The following is an 18,374-nucleotide window of genomic DNA, read 5'->3' as shown; positions in this document are numbered from 1 at the left end:
CTTTTGCCTCCCCTGTGGGTCACTGTAAATAAACTAGTTTTTAAAGAATGCACCAACTTCAGGCTTGGACTGGTCCACAGGGGAGCGAGTGAATCCCCGAGTGGGCCCGGGCCCCCCACCCCCCTGCCCAAGTGGCACATGGCAAGTACACTGACTGCACTAGATACAGATCTTCAGTGTACAGCATTTCCACCAGCCTATGTAACTATCCAGGGTATTACTATAGATCAGGGTTCAGCAACCTCCGGCACTCCAGCTGTCATATTTATGGTACATACATATACCGCCATGCACAGTAACACTATGTGTCCACATGTACCTATAGTACATACCTATGTAAGTACACACATATACCGGTCAGGCACAGCAACACTGTATGTGTCCACATGTTACTCTAGTACAGGGATCAGCAACCTCCGGCACTCCAGCTGTTCTGAAACTACAACTCCCAGAATCCCCCTTTCACTTCTACGGGAGTTACAAGAACAGCCAAGAAAGTGTGCATGCTGGGAGTTGTAGTTTCACAGCAGCTGGAGTGCCGAAGGTTGCTGATCCCTGTCTAGTATACAGGTGAAACTCGTGCAAAGTTCATTTATTTCAGTAATACAACTTAAAGGGTGAAACTAACATATGAGACTCATTACATGCAAAGCGAGATATTTCAAGCTTTTATTTGTTATAATTTGGATGATTATGGCTTACAGCTTATAAAAGCCCCAAAGTCACAATTTTGAGGTACCCTTTGCTCAGGGGGTACGGATTAATTAGCTGACTAGAGGGTGACCCTTTGAGCCTAGAATATTGAACCTTTTCACAAAATTCTAATTTTAAGCTGCATAAATTACTGAAATAAATGGACTTTTGCACGATATTCAAATTTTTTCGTTTTTCCCCTGTACATCTATGCAAGTACATACATATACCGGCCATGCACAGCAACCCTGTATGTGTCCACATATAACTCTAGTACATACATACATATACCGGTCAGGCACAGTAAGGCTACTTTCACACTAGCGTTCGGGTGTCCGCTCGTGCGCACCGTTTGAAGGGGCTCACGAGCGGTCCCGAACGCATCCGTCTGGCCCCAATGCATTCTCAGTGGAGGCGGATCCACTGAGAATGCATCCGCCTGCCAGCATTCAGCCTCCGCTCCGCTCAGTGAGCGGACACCTGAACGCTGCTTGCAGCGTTCGGGTGTCCGCCTGGCCGTGCGGAGGCGAGCGGATCCGTCCAGACTTATAATGGAAGTCAATGGGGACGGATCCGCTTGAAGATGACACAATATGGCTCAATCTTCAAGCGGATCCGTTCCCCATTGACTTTCAATGTAAAGTCTGAACGGATCCGCTCAGACAACTTTCACACTTAGAAAATTTTCTAAGTTTTAATGCAGACGCATCCGTTCTGAACGGATGCGAACGTCTGCATTATCGGAGCGGATCCGTCTGATGAAACATCAGACGGATCCGCTCCGAACGCTAGTGTGAAAGTAGCCTAACCTGTATGTGTCCATATAGAACACTAGTACATACATACATATACCGGTCAGGCACAGTAACCTGTATGTGTCCATATATAAACACTAGTATATACATACATATACCGGTCAGGCACAGTAACCTGTATGTGTCCATATATAAACACTAGTATATACATACATATACCGGTCAGGCACAGTAACCTGTATGTGTCCATATATAACGCTAGTATATACATACATATACCGGTCAGGCACAGTAACCTGTATGTGTCCATATATAACGCTAGTATATACATACATATACCGGTCAGGCACAGTAACCTGTATGTGTCCATATATAAACACTAGTATATACATACATATACCGGTCAGGCACAGTAACCTGTATGTGTCCATATATAACGCTAGTATATACATACATATACCGGTCAGGCACAGTAACCTGTATGTGTCCATATATAACACTAGTATATACATATACCGGTCAGGCACAGTAACCTGTATGTGTCCATATATAACGCTAGTATATACATACATATACCGGTCAGGCACAGTAACCTGTATGTGTCCATATATAACACTAGTATATACATACATATACCGGTCAGGCACAGTAACCTGTATGTGTCCATATATAACACTAGTATATACATACATATACCGGTCAGGCACAGTAACCTGTATGTGTCCATATATAACACTAGTATATACATACATATACCGGTCAGGCACAGTAACCTGTATGTGTCCATATATAACACTAGTATATACATACATATACCGGTCAGGCACAGTAACCTCTATGTGTCCATATATAACGCTAGTATATACATACATATACCGGTATGTGTCCACAAGTATCTCTTGCAGAGCTCAACAAACACTTTGCTCTGTATTCAAAGTCCATTCAAATTCCTGGCTGTTTGTTCTGTTTCCGTATACTCAGGGAGGGAATGTACAGGGACGGTACACAGCACTGGACTGTAGTCAGCCGTCCCTGTTATGTCCTTTACAGCTCTGCACATTCGCAGCAAGTAGATTCGGTAACATCTGTGGCTATGTAGGGCAGGCTGATATCAGAGCTGCTGAGCGAGGCCTCGACACTGGATAGTTTGTATCTTCTGTGACAATGTCGTGTTTATCATCAGAATGCTGAGAATTCATTTATATCCTTCTCTAATTCCACTGTCTAGTAACCTTCTAGGATATCGTACTCAGGGTCCAGGGACTTCAGCATGACCCTGTATACCAGTAGGACAAAGCTCTTATAGGGAACTCTTCCATTACCGCAGTACAGAGACAGTGGTGTCCGCTCCGTTACTGTACAGTCCCTTCTCATACGGCCCTTATACACAGTCCTGCCACGGTATGCATAAGAACCTACAGCCGTGCCATTTATAAAAAGATCTCTAACCCTCTGCTCATCACACAGAAGGTTACCGAGCCTTACATTCCTCATATTAAAGAGGAACAGGTAAGACTCCAAGTCTACACAGCATCCTGTGGGGCACATAACATTTAGGGTTCTTAACTCTGCACCCCCTATATGCTCAAAGCACTAAGGCCCCTTTCACACGAGCGAGTTTTCCCACGCGGGTGCAATGCATGATGTGAACACATAGCGCCTGCACTGAATCCTGACCCATTCACTTCAATGGGTCTGTGTAAATGAATGTTTTTTTTTTTTCACGCATCAGTTCTGCGTTGCGTGAAATACTTAGCATGTTCTATATCCTGGCCCCATAGAAGTGAATGGGGCTTCAGTGAAAAACTGATGGTTGCTAGGAGATATTTGTAAACCTTACGTTTTTTTTTATCACGCGCATGAAAAACGCATAAAAACACATGGCACCCGTGCGGAAAAAAAACTGAACAACTGGACCCAATCGCAGACAAAACTGACTGAACTTGCATTCAAAATGGTGCGAGTTTCACTGAACGCACGCGGTGAGCGCGATGAAGTCAGCGAAGGTCCTTTTGCAGGTCCTTCAAGAAGAACAAAGAAGAGGATCCCGGCTACGCGATTAAGTGGATGAGGCGAGTTATGTTTATATTATTTTTTAACCCTAAAATTGACATTTTAGTAAGCATTCTGTATTAAGAATTTGTTATTTTTCATTATAACATGGTTATAATGGAAAATAATAGCAATCTACAGAACACCAAACCCAAACCAGAATTTCAGTGAAGAAGTCTGGCTTCGGTTCCGGGTACCACATTCAGTTTTTTCTCACGCGCGTGCAAACCACATTGAACTCACACGGAACGCAATGGCAGTCAAAACTGACTGAAAATTTTCCCTGAACGCACCTGCATCGCATCCGGCCCTCACCCGCGACGCCCTTGTGAAAGAGGCCCAAGAGTCCTTAATGCTCCACTACCTAATACTTATAGCACTAATGGTCCTCAATTCTCCACCTCCTGATCCTCATAGCAACAAGGGTTCCTAACTCTTCACCTTCTGATCTTCATGGCACTAAGGGCTCCTTACTCTCCAACTGATGATCTTCATAGCATTTAGGGTCCTTAATGCTCCACCACCTGATTATCATATCACTTAAGGGTCTCCATTTCTCCACCCTCTGATCCACCTTATGATGTTCACAGCATTAAGGGTCCCCAATTTTCCACCTTCTGATCCTCATAGTACTAAAGGTTCCTAACTCTCCACCTTCTCATCCTTATAGTAATAAGGGTCGCCAATTCTCCATCTTTTGGTCCCTAATGCTCCACCACCTGATCGTCATATCACTAAAGGGTCTCCATTTCTCCACCCTCTGATCCACCTTATGATGTTCATAGCATTAAGGGTCCCCAATTTACCACCTTCTGATCCTCATAGTACTAAGGTTTCCTAACTTTCCACCTTCTGATCCTCATAGTACTAAGGGTCGCCAATTCTCCATCTTTTGATCCTCATAGCACTAAGGATTCCTAACTCCACCTTCTGATCCTCATAGTAATAAGGGTCGCCAATTCTCCATCTTTTGCTCCTTAATGCTCCACCACCTGATAGTCATATCACTAAAGGTCCCTATTTCTCCATCCTCTGATCCTCATAGCACTCAGGCTGGGTTCAGACCTGAGCGTCTTTGATATGCGCGTTTAACGCGCGTTTTTGACGCGCGTTTTTGACGAGCGTTTTTTGCAATAGTAAACGCGCGTTTGACGCGCGTTTGTGTGATTGACTGCAATGTCCAATGGCCACAAACGCGCGTCAAAACGCCCCAAAGAAGCTCAAGTACTTGTTTGAGCGTAGGGCGTTTTACAGCGCGTTTTTCAGCGCTGTAAAACGCTCAAGTGAGAACCAGGGCCATAGGGAAGCATTGGTTTTCATGTGTTGAGCGTTTTGCAGCGCGTTTGAACGCGCTGTAAAACGCTCAAGTGTGAACCCAGCCTAAGGGTTTTTACCCTCTCCACCCAATGATCATCATAGCATTAAGGGTCCCCAATTTTCCACCTTCTGATCCTCATAGTACTATGGATCCCCATTTCTCAACCCTCTGATCCTCATAGCACCAAGAGTTCCTAACTCTCCACCTGATGATCCTCAGAGCACTAAGGCTATGATTACACAACAAAAAGACGTTAAACAAAAACAGTGACAGATCAGAAGGCTTAGCGGTCTTTGAGACCAGGGTGTTTCGGCAGTGTAAATGCCACCAAACACACAACCTTATATTATCCTTTCCCCATTTATTTCAAATGGGAATGTAGCTAAAATATGCATCAATGAACTGACATGCCACCTTTAAAGCGCTTTTTAAAACCGCTACATAAAATGCACAAGGGCACGTATGTACCATTTGAAATTAATAGGAAATTATTGGTGGTGTTCTTGAAATGCATTACGCTGAATAAAACCATGTATTTTAAGTGACTGAATGTGCGGAATATTTTAGCTGTGTGAACATCGCCAAAGAGTTACCAACTCTCCATCCTCTGATCATCATAGTACTAAGGGTCCCTAATGTTCCATTGTCTGTTCCTCATACACTTACGCCCAATTTACACAGGGCAATTATTCTGCCAATTACCAGAAACTAACGTTGGTATTAGCGCTGGTTCCCAATAATCTCCCCATGACAGGACAATTTTTTTCCGTCATGTATAACAGAACCAAATTGAACCGTTATGGGTCTCCGTATTAGAATAGAGCCAAACGGAACGCATTTTAAAAGGCTTCCGTTTTGCATTTCGTCCTAAAATTCCGTTATAACGGAACCTATAACTGAATTCTATAACGCAAATGTGAACCCGCCATAGGTGCTACAGATCACTGGTGAAGACCTAAAAAGGTACAGCTACCTGGTACAGCCAGGATTGCGGAGTAGCGGTGATCCCATAGAAATTAATAGGATCGCCACGCCAGTCACAAGAATTCCAATGCGTCTGGCTTGGTGAACACATTCATTTCTATGGGATCTCCGCTACTCTGCAATTCTGGCTGTAACAGCTGTCGTGTGACCAGTGTCGCCATGTAGTCGCACCCTAAATCATCGTTTCTGAGCAGCATATTGTGCTATGTAAACAGCAATCGGCTGGCCAGAAACAATGAAGCTGTATGAGGACGAGCAATGGCAGTAGCTATTGCTCGTGACCATACTGTGGAGGGGATTGTTGCATGTAAATGTGGCTCTTTACCTCCACTGATGAGCAGGCAATTATCAGGAAGGAACGGTTTCTTCCCGATAATTGCCTTCTCAGTTGGAACGTGTAAATGCGCCCCTTACTGTACCTAGCTCTCTACCCTCTGATTCTTATAACGCTATAGGTGCATTTACACTGCGCTAGCTGAGCAGGTAATTATCGGGAAGAAAGCATTCCATCCCGATAACTGCCTGCTCGTCAGTGAATGTGAAAAGCTGCATTCAGCAGCAATCCTTCACCCCAACCCTCTCCTCCTCATACAGATTCATTGTTTCTGGGCAGCAGATCATTGTTCTCACAGCACGATCTGCTGACCAAAAAGGATGATTTAGGTCTCCCATGAAAGATGATTTTCGCCCGATGAATAGGAGTTTTGCTCGTTCATCGGGTGATCTGCAGCACCTTTACACGGGCAGATTATCGGGAATGAGTGTTCGTACTAATGTTCATTCCCAATAATTGCCTCATGTAAATCCGCCATTAAGGTTCCTAACACTAAACCCTCTAATTCTCATAACACTAAAGGCTTCATGCACACGACCGTGCCGTTTTTTGCGGTCTGCAAACAGCAGATCCGCAAAAAAAAGGAAGCCGCCCGTGTTGCCTTCCACAATTTGCGGAACGGAACGGGTGCCGGCAATATAAATGCCTATTCTTGTCCGCAAAGCGCTGACAAGAATAGGACATGTTATAATTTTTTTTGCGAAGCCGCGGAAAGGAGCCACGGATGCAGACAGCACACGGAGTGCTGTCTGCATCTTTTGCGGCCCCATTGAAGTGGCGGCGGCTCGGATGCGGACCCAAACAACGGTCGTGTGCATGAGGCCTAAGGCTGGTACTACACCAGCAGATGAGGCCGACGATTGTCAGGAAGGGAGCGTTCCTTCCCTACAATCGCCTGCTCGTCAGTGGAGGAGACTGCTATTATTACATGCAGCGATCTCCTCCACAGTATGGGAAGAAGCGTTCTCTAATGCAATCGCCTGTCCCCCATACAGAATCATTGTTTGCTGGTAGCAGACGGACTATGATTTTTCTGCCGATGATTTTTCTGCCTGCTTAAAAGTTGCAATTGCCCGATGAACAGGCGAACGGGTAAACAGCGGCACTTTTACACAGGCAGATCATCGCGAACGAGCATTCCTACGAACGCTTCTCATCGATGATCCTCCAGGCTATCTACTGGTGTAATACAGCCTTTAGGGTTCCTTACTCACTCAGTGCTAGGAGGATCTAAGGCCCCTTTCACACGAGCGGGTATTCCGCGCGGATGCGGGAGGTGAACGCATTGCACCCGCACTGAATACCGACCCATTCATTTCTATAGGGCTGTTCACATGAGCAGTGATTTTCACACATCACTTGTGCGTTGCGTGAAAATCGCAGCATGCTCCTCTTTGTGCGTTTTTCACACAACGCAGGCCCCATAGAAGTGAATGGGGTTGCTTGAAAATCGCAAGCATCCGCAAGCAAGTGCTATTTTCACGCACGGTTGCTAGGAGACGATCGGGATGGAGACCCGATCATTATTATTTTCCCTTATAATATGGTTATAAAGGGAAAATATTAGCATTCTGAATACAGAATGCATAGTAAAACAGCGCTGGAGGGGTTAAAAAAATAAATAAAATAATTTAACTCACCTTAGTCCACTTGATCGCGTAGCCCGGCATCTGCTTCTGTCTCCTTTGTGGAATAGGACCTGTGGTGAGCATTAAGTACAGTTACAGGACCTTTGATGACATTACTCCGGTCATCACATGGTACGTCACATGATCTTTTACCATGGTGATGGATCATGTGATGACCGGAGTGACGTCATCAAAGGTCCTGGAATGAATGCTCACCACAGGTCCTGTTCAGCACAGAAGGAGACAGATGAGATGCCGGCAGCGCCAGCAAGTGGATTAAGGTGAGTTAAAAAAATTTTAATTTTTTTTTAACCCCTCCAGCGCTAGTTCGGATTTGGGTACCAAACACGCGCGATTTTTCTCACGCGAGTGCAAAACGCATTACAATGTTTTGCACTCGTGCGGAAAAATCGCGGGTGTTCCCACAACGCACCCGCACATTTTCCCGCAACGCCCGTGTGAAAGAGGCCTAAGGGTACCAGCTGCAAAATACCTTTAGCTGTGACTGATCTTCCTGGAGAACAAAGAATCAGGCGTGCCAAAATCCAACAAGCCCGATTTTTTTTTTGTTCCAGTCATCATCCCTCAGGAAAAATCGTGAGGCTCCAGACACAAGAAATTGATGGGTTTGGCCTACATCTTGCTTACGTGTATGGGGGGACATAAACCTTGCCTTACCTCATACAATATATCTAAAAAGTCTCCGCTTTTTACTCTGGTCCCACCGTGGCTTTATCTTCGGTGCATACACCTAGGAAATGTCCCAGTGTGTACAATGTGAACATAGACCAATAAATACAGTATAACTGGGTACTCTTCCTAATACCCAGACACAAAGCACATGTAACCATACACTCCTCTTAATACACAGAGTCTTTTCAAAGGGGTTCCGTCATGCAGACGATCCCGGTCCATATGCCCTCCTAGGGCATATGGATGCCATAGAGAGTACTCCCCCCACTTGTGGCTCATCTCTATGAGCCAGAATAGGAAGTCGCCCTCGTTCTAGCAGACTCACGCCATTCTTTTATTACGTGGATGACTAAAAACCCTATTATAACATCTGATCATACAAAACACCACCGGCCATAGAAACCCAACACAAAAGATAAAAAATTTGCCAATCTTGTCTCTGTGTTGCATGAAAAAAACGTGACCAATTAATGGTGGATAATGGAGGAAAACACCCGCAATCGTCTGACATTTAGTCATGGAACATAACTCCGGTACACTACACCTGCCTACGTAGCAGTGCCGGGGAGGTGAAAGTCAAAGCAGAAATACTATAGCCATCCAGGAAGATAAATGGTGGGGTGGCAACCCTCGGCGGGCGCGCAGAGGGTTCAGCTTGCACAGCAGCCACAATCTGCAATGTTTAATTCATGGACACAGAACAAAGAGGAAGAAAAAGAGGGAGAGGCAGAGCATCACGGAGCACACGCTGGGATTCACAGGAACAGCATGCACATCACAGCGCGTAGTATATGGCAAGTGTACATCATCATCATCATCATCATCATCATCCTCCTCCTCCTCATCACATACATAGCTATGCAGGCTCTGCCTACACAATACCAGGGGGTGTGCCGCAGTGTACAGTGACGACAGCCTCTATACGTACAATACCTACCGCAGCCCATTATTCATCCCTCCCACATGCACATGTATATCTCTGGAGCTTACAATCTAATTTCTCGACCGCAGACACACAATTTAACCCAATTAACCTATCAAGACATCGTTAAATGGGGGGAAAAGATGCCAGCACCATGCAGACAGAATCCTGGACAGATCTGCCCTCAGGGCACTGAAGATGCCATGCTTAGGCCTCACATGACTATAGTTTTGATCTGAATCCAATCCACTATTTTTTGTAGATTGCACGCACACCCATTCATTTCTATGGGGCCACAAAAAATGCGTGAGCACATGGATGTGGGATTCTGGTTGTAATTATATATCACAAATATAAAACTGCCCATGTGACCTCATTTTTTGGTAATGAATAGGGTCATGTTGGGGCAGGAAGGGGGCGATCATGAAAGACCGCTTTCCATATACAACATGGCAGGACTAGATTTAAAACATATAGGGATACTTATACATGATATAAATAACATCTGAGGAGAAGTAGAGTCTTACTGACCCAACCCCATCCATGAGCTCACTATACAGACTTGAATGGAATAAAAATCCTTCCACCGTAGCCCGCAACCAAAGACAGGAGCCGACCAAACCAAAGATGGTCATAAATATTAGTCTAAGAGGTTGTTCAGCATTACAAAAACATGGCTGCTTTCTTCCAAAAACACAGTTATGCATGTCCACAGGTTGTGGGTGGTGTTGCAGTGGTCCCCGTTCACTTGAATTTAGCTGTGTTGTAATACCAGACAACATGTGGCCATGTTTGGCCTTTGTGAAGTTGGTGAGGTCTAGATCAGAGAATATCTAGGGCCTACAAGGTCCTGGGAAAACAATGAAGATCTGACACTTTGGTACAATGTACAGTAGTCAGTGTACAGCTTGTATAACCGTGTAAATTTGGTGTACCCTCAAAATAACGCAACACACAGCCATTAATGTCTAAACCGCTGGCAACAAAAGTTAGTACACCCCTAAGTGAAAATGGTCAAATTGTGCCCAAAGAGTCAATATTTTGTGTGGCCACCTTTATTTTCCAGCACTGCCTTAACTCTCTTGGGCATGGAGTTCACTAGAGCTTTACAGGTTGCCACTGGGATCCTCTTCCACGCCTCCATGATGACATCACAGAGCTGGTTTATGTTAGAGACCTTGCGCTCCTCCACCTTCTGTTTGAGGATGTCCCACAGATGCTCAATAGGGTTTAGATCTGGAGACATGCTTGGCTAGTCCAGCACCTTTACCCTCGGTTTCTTTAGCAAGGTACTGGTCATCTTGGAGGTGTTTGGGGTTGTTATGTTGGAATACTGCCCTGTGGCCCAGTTTCTGAAGGGAGGGGGGGATTATGCTCTGCTTCACAGTACATGTTGGCATTCATGGTTCCCTCAATGTACTGTAGCTCTCTACAGCTGGAAGACTTCTGAAGCACCAAACCATGACACTCCCACCACCATGCTTGACTGTAGGAAAGCCACTTGTTTATGTACTTCTAACCTGGTTGCTACCACACACGCTTGACACCATCGGAACCAAATAAGTTTATCTTGGTCTCATCAGACCACAGGACATGTTCCAGTAATCCATGTCCTTGGTCTAATTGTCTTCAGTGAACTGTTTGTGGGCTTTCTTGTGCATCATCTTTGAAGAGGCTTAATTCTGGGACAACAGCCATGCAGACCAATTTTGATGCAGTGTGCGGAGTATGGTCTGAGCACTGACAGGATGACCCCGCCACCCCTTTAACCTCTGCAGCAATGCTGGCAGCACTCATACGTCTATTTTGAAGAGACAACCTCCGGATATGACGCTGAGCACGTGCACTCAACTTCTTTGATCGGCCATGACGAGGCCTGTTCGGAGTAGAACCTGTCTTGTTAAACCGCTGTATGGTCTTGGCCACCGCGCTGCAGCTCAGTGTCAGGGTGTTGGCAATCTTCTTATAGCCTAGGCCATCTTTATGTAGAGCAACAATTCTTTTTTTCAGATCCTCAGAGTTCTTTGCCATGAGGAGCCATGTTGAACTTCCAGTGACCAGTATGTGAGAGCGTTAATACCAAATTTAACACACCTGCTCCCCATTCACACCTGGGACCTGGGAGGCAAAATGGCTAATTGGGCTTTTTCTCTTACAGATGTACTCACTTTTGTTGCCATTGGTTTAGACAGTAATGGCTGTGTGTTCAGTTATTTTGAGGGCACACCAAATGTACACTGTTATACAAGCTGTACGCTGACTACTGTACATTGTACCAAAGTGTCAGATCTTCTGTGTTGTCCCATGAAAAGATATAATAAAATATTTACAAATGTGAGGGGTGGACTCACTTTGTGAGATACTGTAGAAGAACTGTACTGAAGACATACTAGACATTTTCATACATCAATAGATGGTAAATAACTATATAGCGGCTTACTGTATATTGATACCCGGACAACATGGCCGCTCTAGCTTTTAACTGGCTATCCGTCAAGCCAATAATAAAGAATTGGAAATGAAGCTGGTACTCACACTATCTGGTCATAATAACATCTATATATTTATTTCACAGGTATATAAGTAGTCCATAAAGGGTTATAAATATCAGTCAATATCATCTGCAGGGCCCTCGATACATCAGACTGTAGGTCAATATATCACAACCGCGTGGGCCACGTGGATCACGTGGATATTATTGACTTCTATTCATAACCCTGTAAGAAGTTCTTATATACTTAGAAACCTGTGAAATACATATATAGATGTTAAATATTATGACCAGACAGTGCGAGTGCCAGCTTTCATTACTACTTTTTTCAGATGGTAAATAAGTTCAATATATGAAAGGGGTTGCCCAGGATTTTGATATTGATGCATTAGCGATCGCTCGTCCCTATACTGTGGAGGAGATTGCTGCCTGCAATAGCAGCGTCCTCCTCCTCTAGCATGCAGGCGATTGACGGGACAATCATCTGCTCTATCTGCCTGTGTAATAGGGCCCTAAAGAACTGTCTTTTGCAGGGCTGGCCAACCTGCGGCTCTCCAGCTGTTGTAAAACTACAACTCCCACCATGCCCTGCTGTAGGCAGTTTAGGCATGCTGGGAGTTGTAGTTTTGCAACAGCTGTAGAGCCTCAGGTTGGCCATCCCTGGTCTAATGCTTACTGCATACCGAGTAAAGGCTGCATTAGTCTGGGCAATTCTTGGCCAGTTCATTGTTAAAGGGGTTATCCCATCTTAGACAATGGGGGCATATCACTAGGATATGCCCCCATTGTCTGATAGGTGCGGGTCCCACCTCTGGGACCCGCACCTACAAGGAGAACGGAGCCAGGGAGAGTTGTGGCTGGAGGACCCCAGGTTTCCGAGAGTCCGTCCACCACCAGGCGCAGCTCCCCGCCTCTCCCATTGAGGTGAATGGGAGCGCACCGCGCATGCGCGGCCACCGCTCCCATTTATTTCTATGGGGCCCGACGGAAATAGACGAGCCAGCGCTCAGCTATTTTCGGCGACTCTATAGAAATTAATGGTGGGCGGCTGCGCATGCACAGTGCGCCCTCCTCAACTTTCTCCGCTCCGTTCTCCTTGTAGGTGTGGGTCCCGGCGGTGGGACCCGCACCTATCAGACAATGGGGGCATATCCTAGCGATATGCCCCCATTGTCTAAGATGGGATAACCCCTTTAATGAGCGTTCATTAACGATGATCCAGCAGTGTAAAGCCTCATGCAGACGTCCGTGGAACACGGTCCGTGAGATACCGGACTGGCATTGCAGGAGTGCGCGGCGTCATAGCAACCAATGATGCCCTGAGCTCCTGCAATGCCAGTCCGGTATCTCACGGACCGTGTTCCACGGACGTCTGCATGAGGCTTAATACCGCTGCCAATTGCTCGTTCATGGGGCAATTGCGATTTTTAAGCACGCAAAAAAAAATGACTGTTTGCTGTCTAATCACGATCTGCTGCCGGCAAGTAACTAGTCAGCATGAGGACGAGTGATGGCGCAACGATTGCTCCTCCCCATACTGAGGAGGAGATGGTTGCATGTAATAGCAGCGGTCTCCTCTGCTAGCGAGCAAGTGATTGGCAGGAAGGAACACTTCCCTTCCGACAATTGTCTGCAGAATCGGGCTGTCTAAGACAGCCGGCCTCTTGCACACGACCGTATGGCTTTTTCAGTATTTTGCGATCTGCAAAAAACGGATCCGTAAAAAAATATGGATGACGTCCGTGTGCATTCCGTTTTTTGGGGAACGGAACAGCTGGCCCCTGATAGAACATGTCCTATTATTGACCCCATGATGGACAAGGATAGTACTGTTCTATCTTTGAACGGAACGGAAAAACGGAAATATGGAAACGGAAGGCATACGGAGTACCTTCTGTTTTTTGCAGATCCATTGAAATGAAAGTTTCCGTATACAGTCCATATACGGAACGCGAAAAAATGGAACAGAAAAAAAACACTTGTGTGCAAGAGGCCTTAGGGCTCACGCACACAAACGTATTTTCTTTCCGCTTCCGTTCGTGCGGACTGTATGCGGAACCATTCACTTCAATGGGTCCACAAAAAACAACGGAAGGTACTCCGTGTGCATTCCGTTTCCGTATTTCCGTTCCGCAAAAAAGTAGTGCATGTCCTATTATTGTCCGCAACTCACAGTCCGAGGCCCCATTCAAGTCAATGGGTCCACAAAAAATACGGAACACATCTGTATGTCATCTGTATTTTGCGGATCCACACGGTAGAAATGCTATGCCCAGCCCATATTGCTCATGTGTTTGATTAATAAGTTACTGTTTCCATTTCCGATCCGCAAAAAACTGATCAAATACTGGAAACCATACGGATATGTTTTGTGGAATAACGGAACGCAAAACAACAACGGTCGTGTGCACGAGCCCATAATTGCCAGACACCAGGTTTATCTCCCCTGAGAACCAAAAATCGGGCATGTTGAAATCTGACAGCCCAATCCCTCTCCCTTCTCCCCACCACCTGCCATCAGGGGAGATGGGACAACCCCATACAAGATGGTTGGCTGTGCCCACCGACAATAAAGGGTGTTTCTGGTACTTGGATACTGATGGTCTATCCTCGGGATAGGTCATCAATTTCAGATTGGTGGGGTCCAACATCCCCCCATCCCCCAATAATCAGCTATTTTGGGCAGCCACCAGCGCTGGAAACTATATAGTGGATAGAACTGGAGGCAGAAGATCCCATCCACGGTGTAGTGACTGTGCTGGGAGCTCCCATGGGTGTCCTCTGCATAGTTTCTGGTGCAGATATCAGACCCCCACCAATCTGATATCCGGAGGACAGGTCCTCAGTATCCAAGTTCTGGAAAAACCTCTTTGATCTAATGTGTATGGCCAGTTTAAAGGGGTTTCCAGAATTTTTGACATTTTTTTATTCTCAGCGATACCTCCAAAGAGAACTATACTCACCTGCATTTCAACTCTCTGGCTCCCGGGCTGTCCCCAGTGATGTGCTGATTGGGAACACATCACTGCTGAGGCCAGTCATTGGCTGCAGCAGCGCACAAGACCCTGTCCATATGGAAGTTGACAGGCGGGAACTGGAAGTGCAGTGAAGCAAGCCGCCGCGCCAGCGCTGCCTCCTCTTCACCGTTGCCTCTGCAGCGGTGAGCAGGTGTAATTACACCTAACCGTCCCATTCATTTCAATGGTACGGATCGTTCCCATAGACTTGCATAGGAGTGATCCGTCCCATTGAAATAAATGGGACGGCTTGGGTGTAATTACACCTGCTCACCGCTGCGACGGCGAGAAGGTAAACAGTGCGGCGCGCGCCTCCTCTTCAAACAGCTGATCGGCGGGGGTGTCGGACCTCTCCTGAGGATAGGTCATCAATATTAAAAGCCTGGAGAACCCCTTTAATACTAGGAGCTTACTAATGTATTTCTATTGTCCATATTGCGTCGGCCTCACTGGTGGCCAGTGCTTTTTCCTATAGCGTGCAAGCACGACCACCTCTGCTGGATTGCTGGGTGGTCGTAACTATGGAAACGAGCAGTGTATAATGTGATGGAAAAATGAATCCAGCCAGCAAAGGAAGCAATATGGACAATCACAATACATTAGTATTTCTCTACATAATAAATGCTATTTGCTGAAGTTGGAGAGATAGATATATATATATATATATATATATATATATATATATATATATATATATATATACATATACACATATACACACACATACATACACACACACACACAGATGTGAATTATGCCTCCTAGTTGGGCTGTTTCACATACATGCACACATGTCAGTACGTGGCACTGCGTCGTTCAGGGAAGGCGTCATATGGGGAACGTTCCAGGGATGGCCGAGTCACCAGTGGCAGGTGACATCACACCTGCAGGTCAGGCTGGACGTGAGTCACTATGCTAGACCTGTCCCAGGGAGGGGACTACACTGACATATAGACAGACAGAATGTGACCGAAAGAAAGCGGCCAAAAAGAAAGCACGCCCTGCTCTCGGCCAATACCAATACACGAAGTGTCAAAATTAACCCCTTCATGGTGGGCAGAAGCAAAACACAAAATATGTATATATATACACACACACACACACACACACACACACACACAACAGGGGACCCCCATTTACTGTGACACACCCCGAGACGCAAACAATAGGAGGGCCCCATGTTAAGACACCCTTCAAAGACAGGGGTGTAAAAGAGGGTGGGTGGATTAAAAACAAAAAAATCTTAACATTATTTTAACTATGGCTTCTGCAAACAACCCTGAAGGCGTTTTGTAAGGTAGGAGAGGCCCTCGTAACCCGCTCCCCACCCCCTATAAAGAGACGCGGCCCTGTCTACGGTTAGTGTGTGAGAGGCAGGTATATTTATGGGGTCTTCATAAAACAAAAGGCTTGTTTTGTATATACACTATATATATTGTACTCCTATTATATATTTATATTCGTTTTATCTATACTACATTCATTTATAGTACGGAATCCTTTCCTTTTATTCATTTTTAGATTTAAACTATATTTAGACTATTAGTATAACAGTAGGACTATATATGTTTTGTATCGTTTGGTACCATTTTATAAATAAAAAACGGTGATGTTTCAGGAACTGTGGCCCCCCCCATCACAATAAACGCCAATGCCTTTTGAAGCTCCTCTGCCCGGACGGGGAGCAGGGCCTAGTGGGTTAACCAGATCCTCCCCTCCTTATTAATGAAACAGCAAGCGGTGATGGATCTGTATGTAAACAGGAGTCTATAGGGTGGGTCTCCGGACCTGAACTTTCCCTCTCTGTAGGGTCAGACACCCAGGGGAATCGGGAATCATCCTATATCATTTAGGATAACAGGGGTACTGTCTATAGGAATTCAGCTATATTAGACCACAACATATCGACTGGCAGGATATCACATGGCGGATGCCCCTGCTATATAGCATATGGGATGCCCCCGCTCCTCGCCCCTGGAATTCTTCACCAGGACGCCCCTGTACGGTTCATAGCCATATACAATATTATATATTATTACATAGCACATAGAGTTATTCACCAGGACGCCCCTGTACGGTTCACAGCCATATATAATATTATTACATGGCATATAGAGTTATTCACCAGGATGCCCCTGTTTCTTGTCCTTCTATGGTTTATAGTCATATATATATATATAATATTATTACATGGCATATGATTTGTCCACCAGGGTGTTCCCGCTTCCTGTATGCTTCATAGTCATATATAATATCATCGCTTGCCATCCATCTATATAATGGTGTATAAAGACATGGTATATTATAGGGAAGCCCCCGGCTCGCCTCCCATAGTAATGACCTGGTCTGATATTCCCAGGCGTGATGCAACATATGGAGCTAGGAAGCAGCAGGACCCTGTTTTCCACCCTCACATGACCTTCCACCACAGCACAGCCCTGATGGGGCACCACACCACCGCCTGCAGTGCCCCAGGTGCCCTCTTACCTCTGCTGTAGCATTTGGAGATGAGCCAGCCGAGGGAGGCAGAGGTCCTGGCCTGCTGCACATCATATACATCCAAGGGTTTAATCTCTGGCACCAGAAAGCTCTTTTTCATCCTTGTCCTCCTGTGTTGGTGGCAGGGCTAGTGCAGAAGACCCATCAGGGGAGGGAGGGCATATGAATGGGGAAGAGGCACACAGCAGCACACAAGGGCAATGAGACAGCCTGGGTAATCCCACCCCTCTTCTGGGGTAAGTGGGGGTCTTCTGGAGAGCTGTCCTTCAGCACCACATGGAGGGGAGGAGGGATGTGGGGGGCACTGGGCAGCACTGGAGATCTCTTCCTTGCAGCTGTCTCAGGTGCACTGGCTGGCTGTCTCTCTCTCCTCCCTTCCCCCCCTCTCTCTCTCTCTCTCTCTCTCTCTCTTGCTAGGTGACGTCACCACAGGGCGGAGTCTCCCTGCCTGGCTAACAGGTAATTCAGAATGGACAATGGAGGAAGGAAGTCTCAGGCAGCAGCTCCCTGTGCTGGTAATAATCCAGTGATTCTTCATGGCTGCAGCTTATTATCTGTGCATGTCTCATTAGAGGAGCCCACTGCAGGCTGATCATGGCATCTCTGCTGGCACTGCTGGCAGGGGCATGGTGTTATTGGAACATTAGGTGCAAACAGAACACAATTGTTCCAGTATATCTCAGTGATGGCGAACCTCCGGCTGTGGTAAAACTACGACTCCCAGCATGCACACTTGCTTGGCTGTTCTCAGAACTCCATAGAAATGAATGGAGCATGCTGGGAGTCGTAGTTTCACCACAGCTGGAGTGCCGGAGGTTAGCCATCACTGACATAGTAGCATTACATTGTGGTGAAATGTCGTTGGGGTCCATTCACACGTCAGTATTTTGTAAGGCTACTTTCACACTTGCGGTTTTTCTTTTCCGGCACTGAGTTCCGTCCTCGGGGCTCAATACCGGAAAAGAACTGATCAGTTTTATCCCCACGG

At 46.0% G+C, this 18,374-nt stretch overlaps 1 protein-coding gene across 1 annotated transcript in view; it reads right to left on the bottom strand.

Moving 5' to 3' along the window:
- The window catches only part of CAMSAP3 (calmodulin regulated spectrin associated protein family member 3), an 82,030-nt gene extending 64,287 nt beyond the window's left edge, over nt 1-17,743 (bottom strand). Inside the window, exon 1 of the mRNA XM_040414732.1 lies at nt 17,375-17,743. Within this exon, the coding sequence (XP_040270666.1) occupies nt 17,375-17,486 (112 nt within the window). The 5' untranslated portion in view covers nt 17,487-17,743. The remainder of the gene's footprint in view (nt 1-17,374) is intronic.
- Between the last annotated feature and the right edge of the window lie 631 nt (nt 17,744-18,374).

The sequence above is a fragment of the Bufo bufo genome, chromosome 1, assembly GCF_905171765.1.
Source record: "Bufo bufo chromosome 1, aBufBuf1.1, whole genome shotgun sequence".
In the NCBI taxonomy this organism is placed as follows: Eukaryota; Metazoa; Chordata; class Amphibia; order Anura; family Bufonidae; genus Bufo; species Bufo bufo.
The sequence above is the reverse complement of the archived record's forward strand: the minus strand, read 5'-3'. Positions and strand labels throughout refer to the sequence as shown.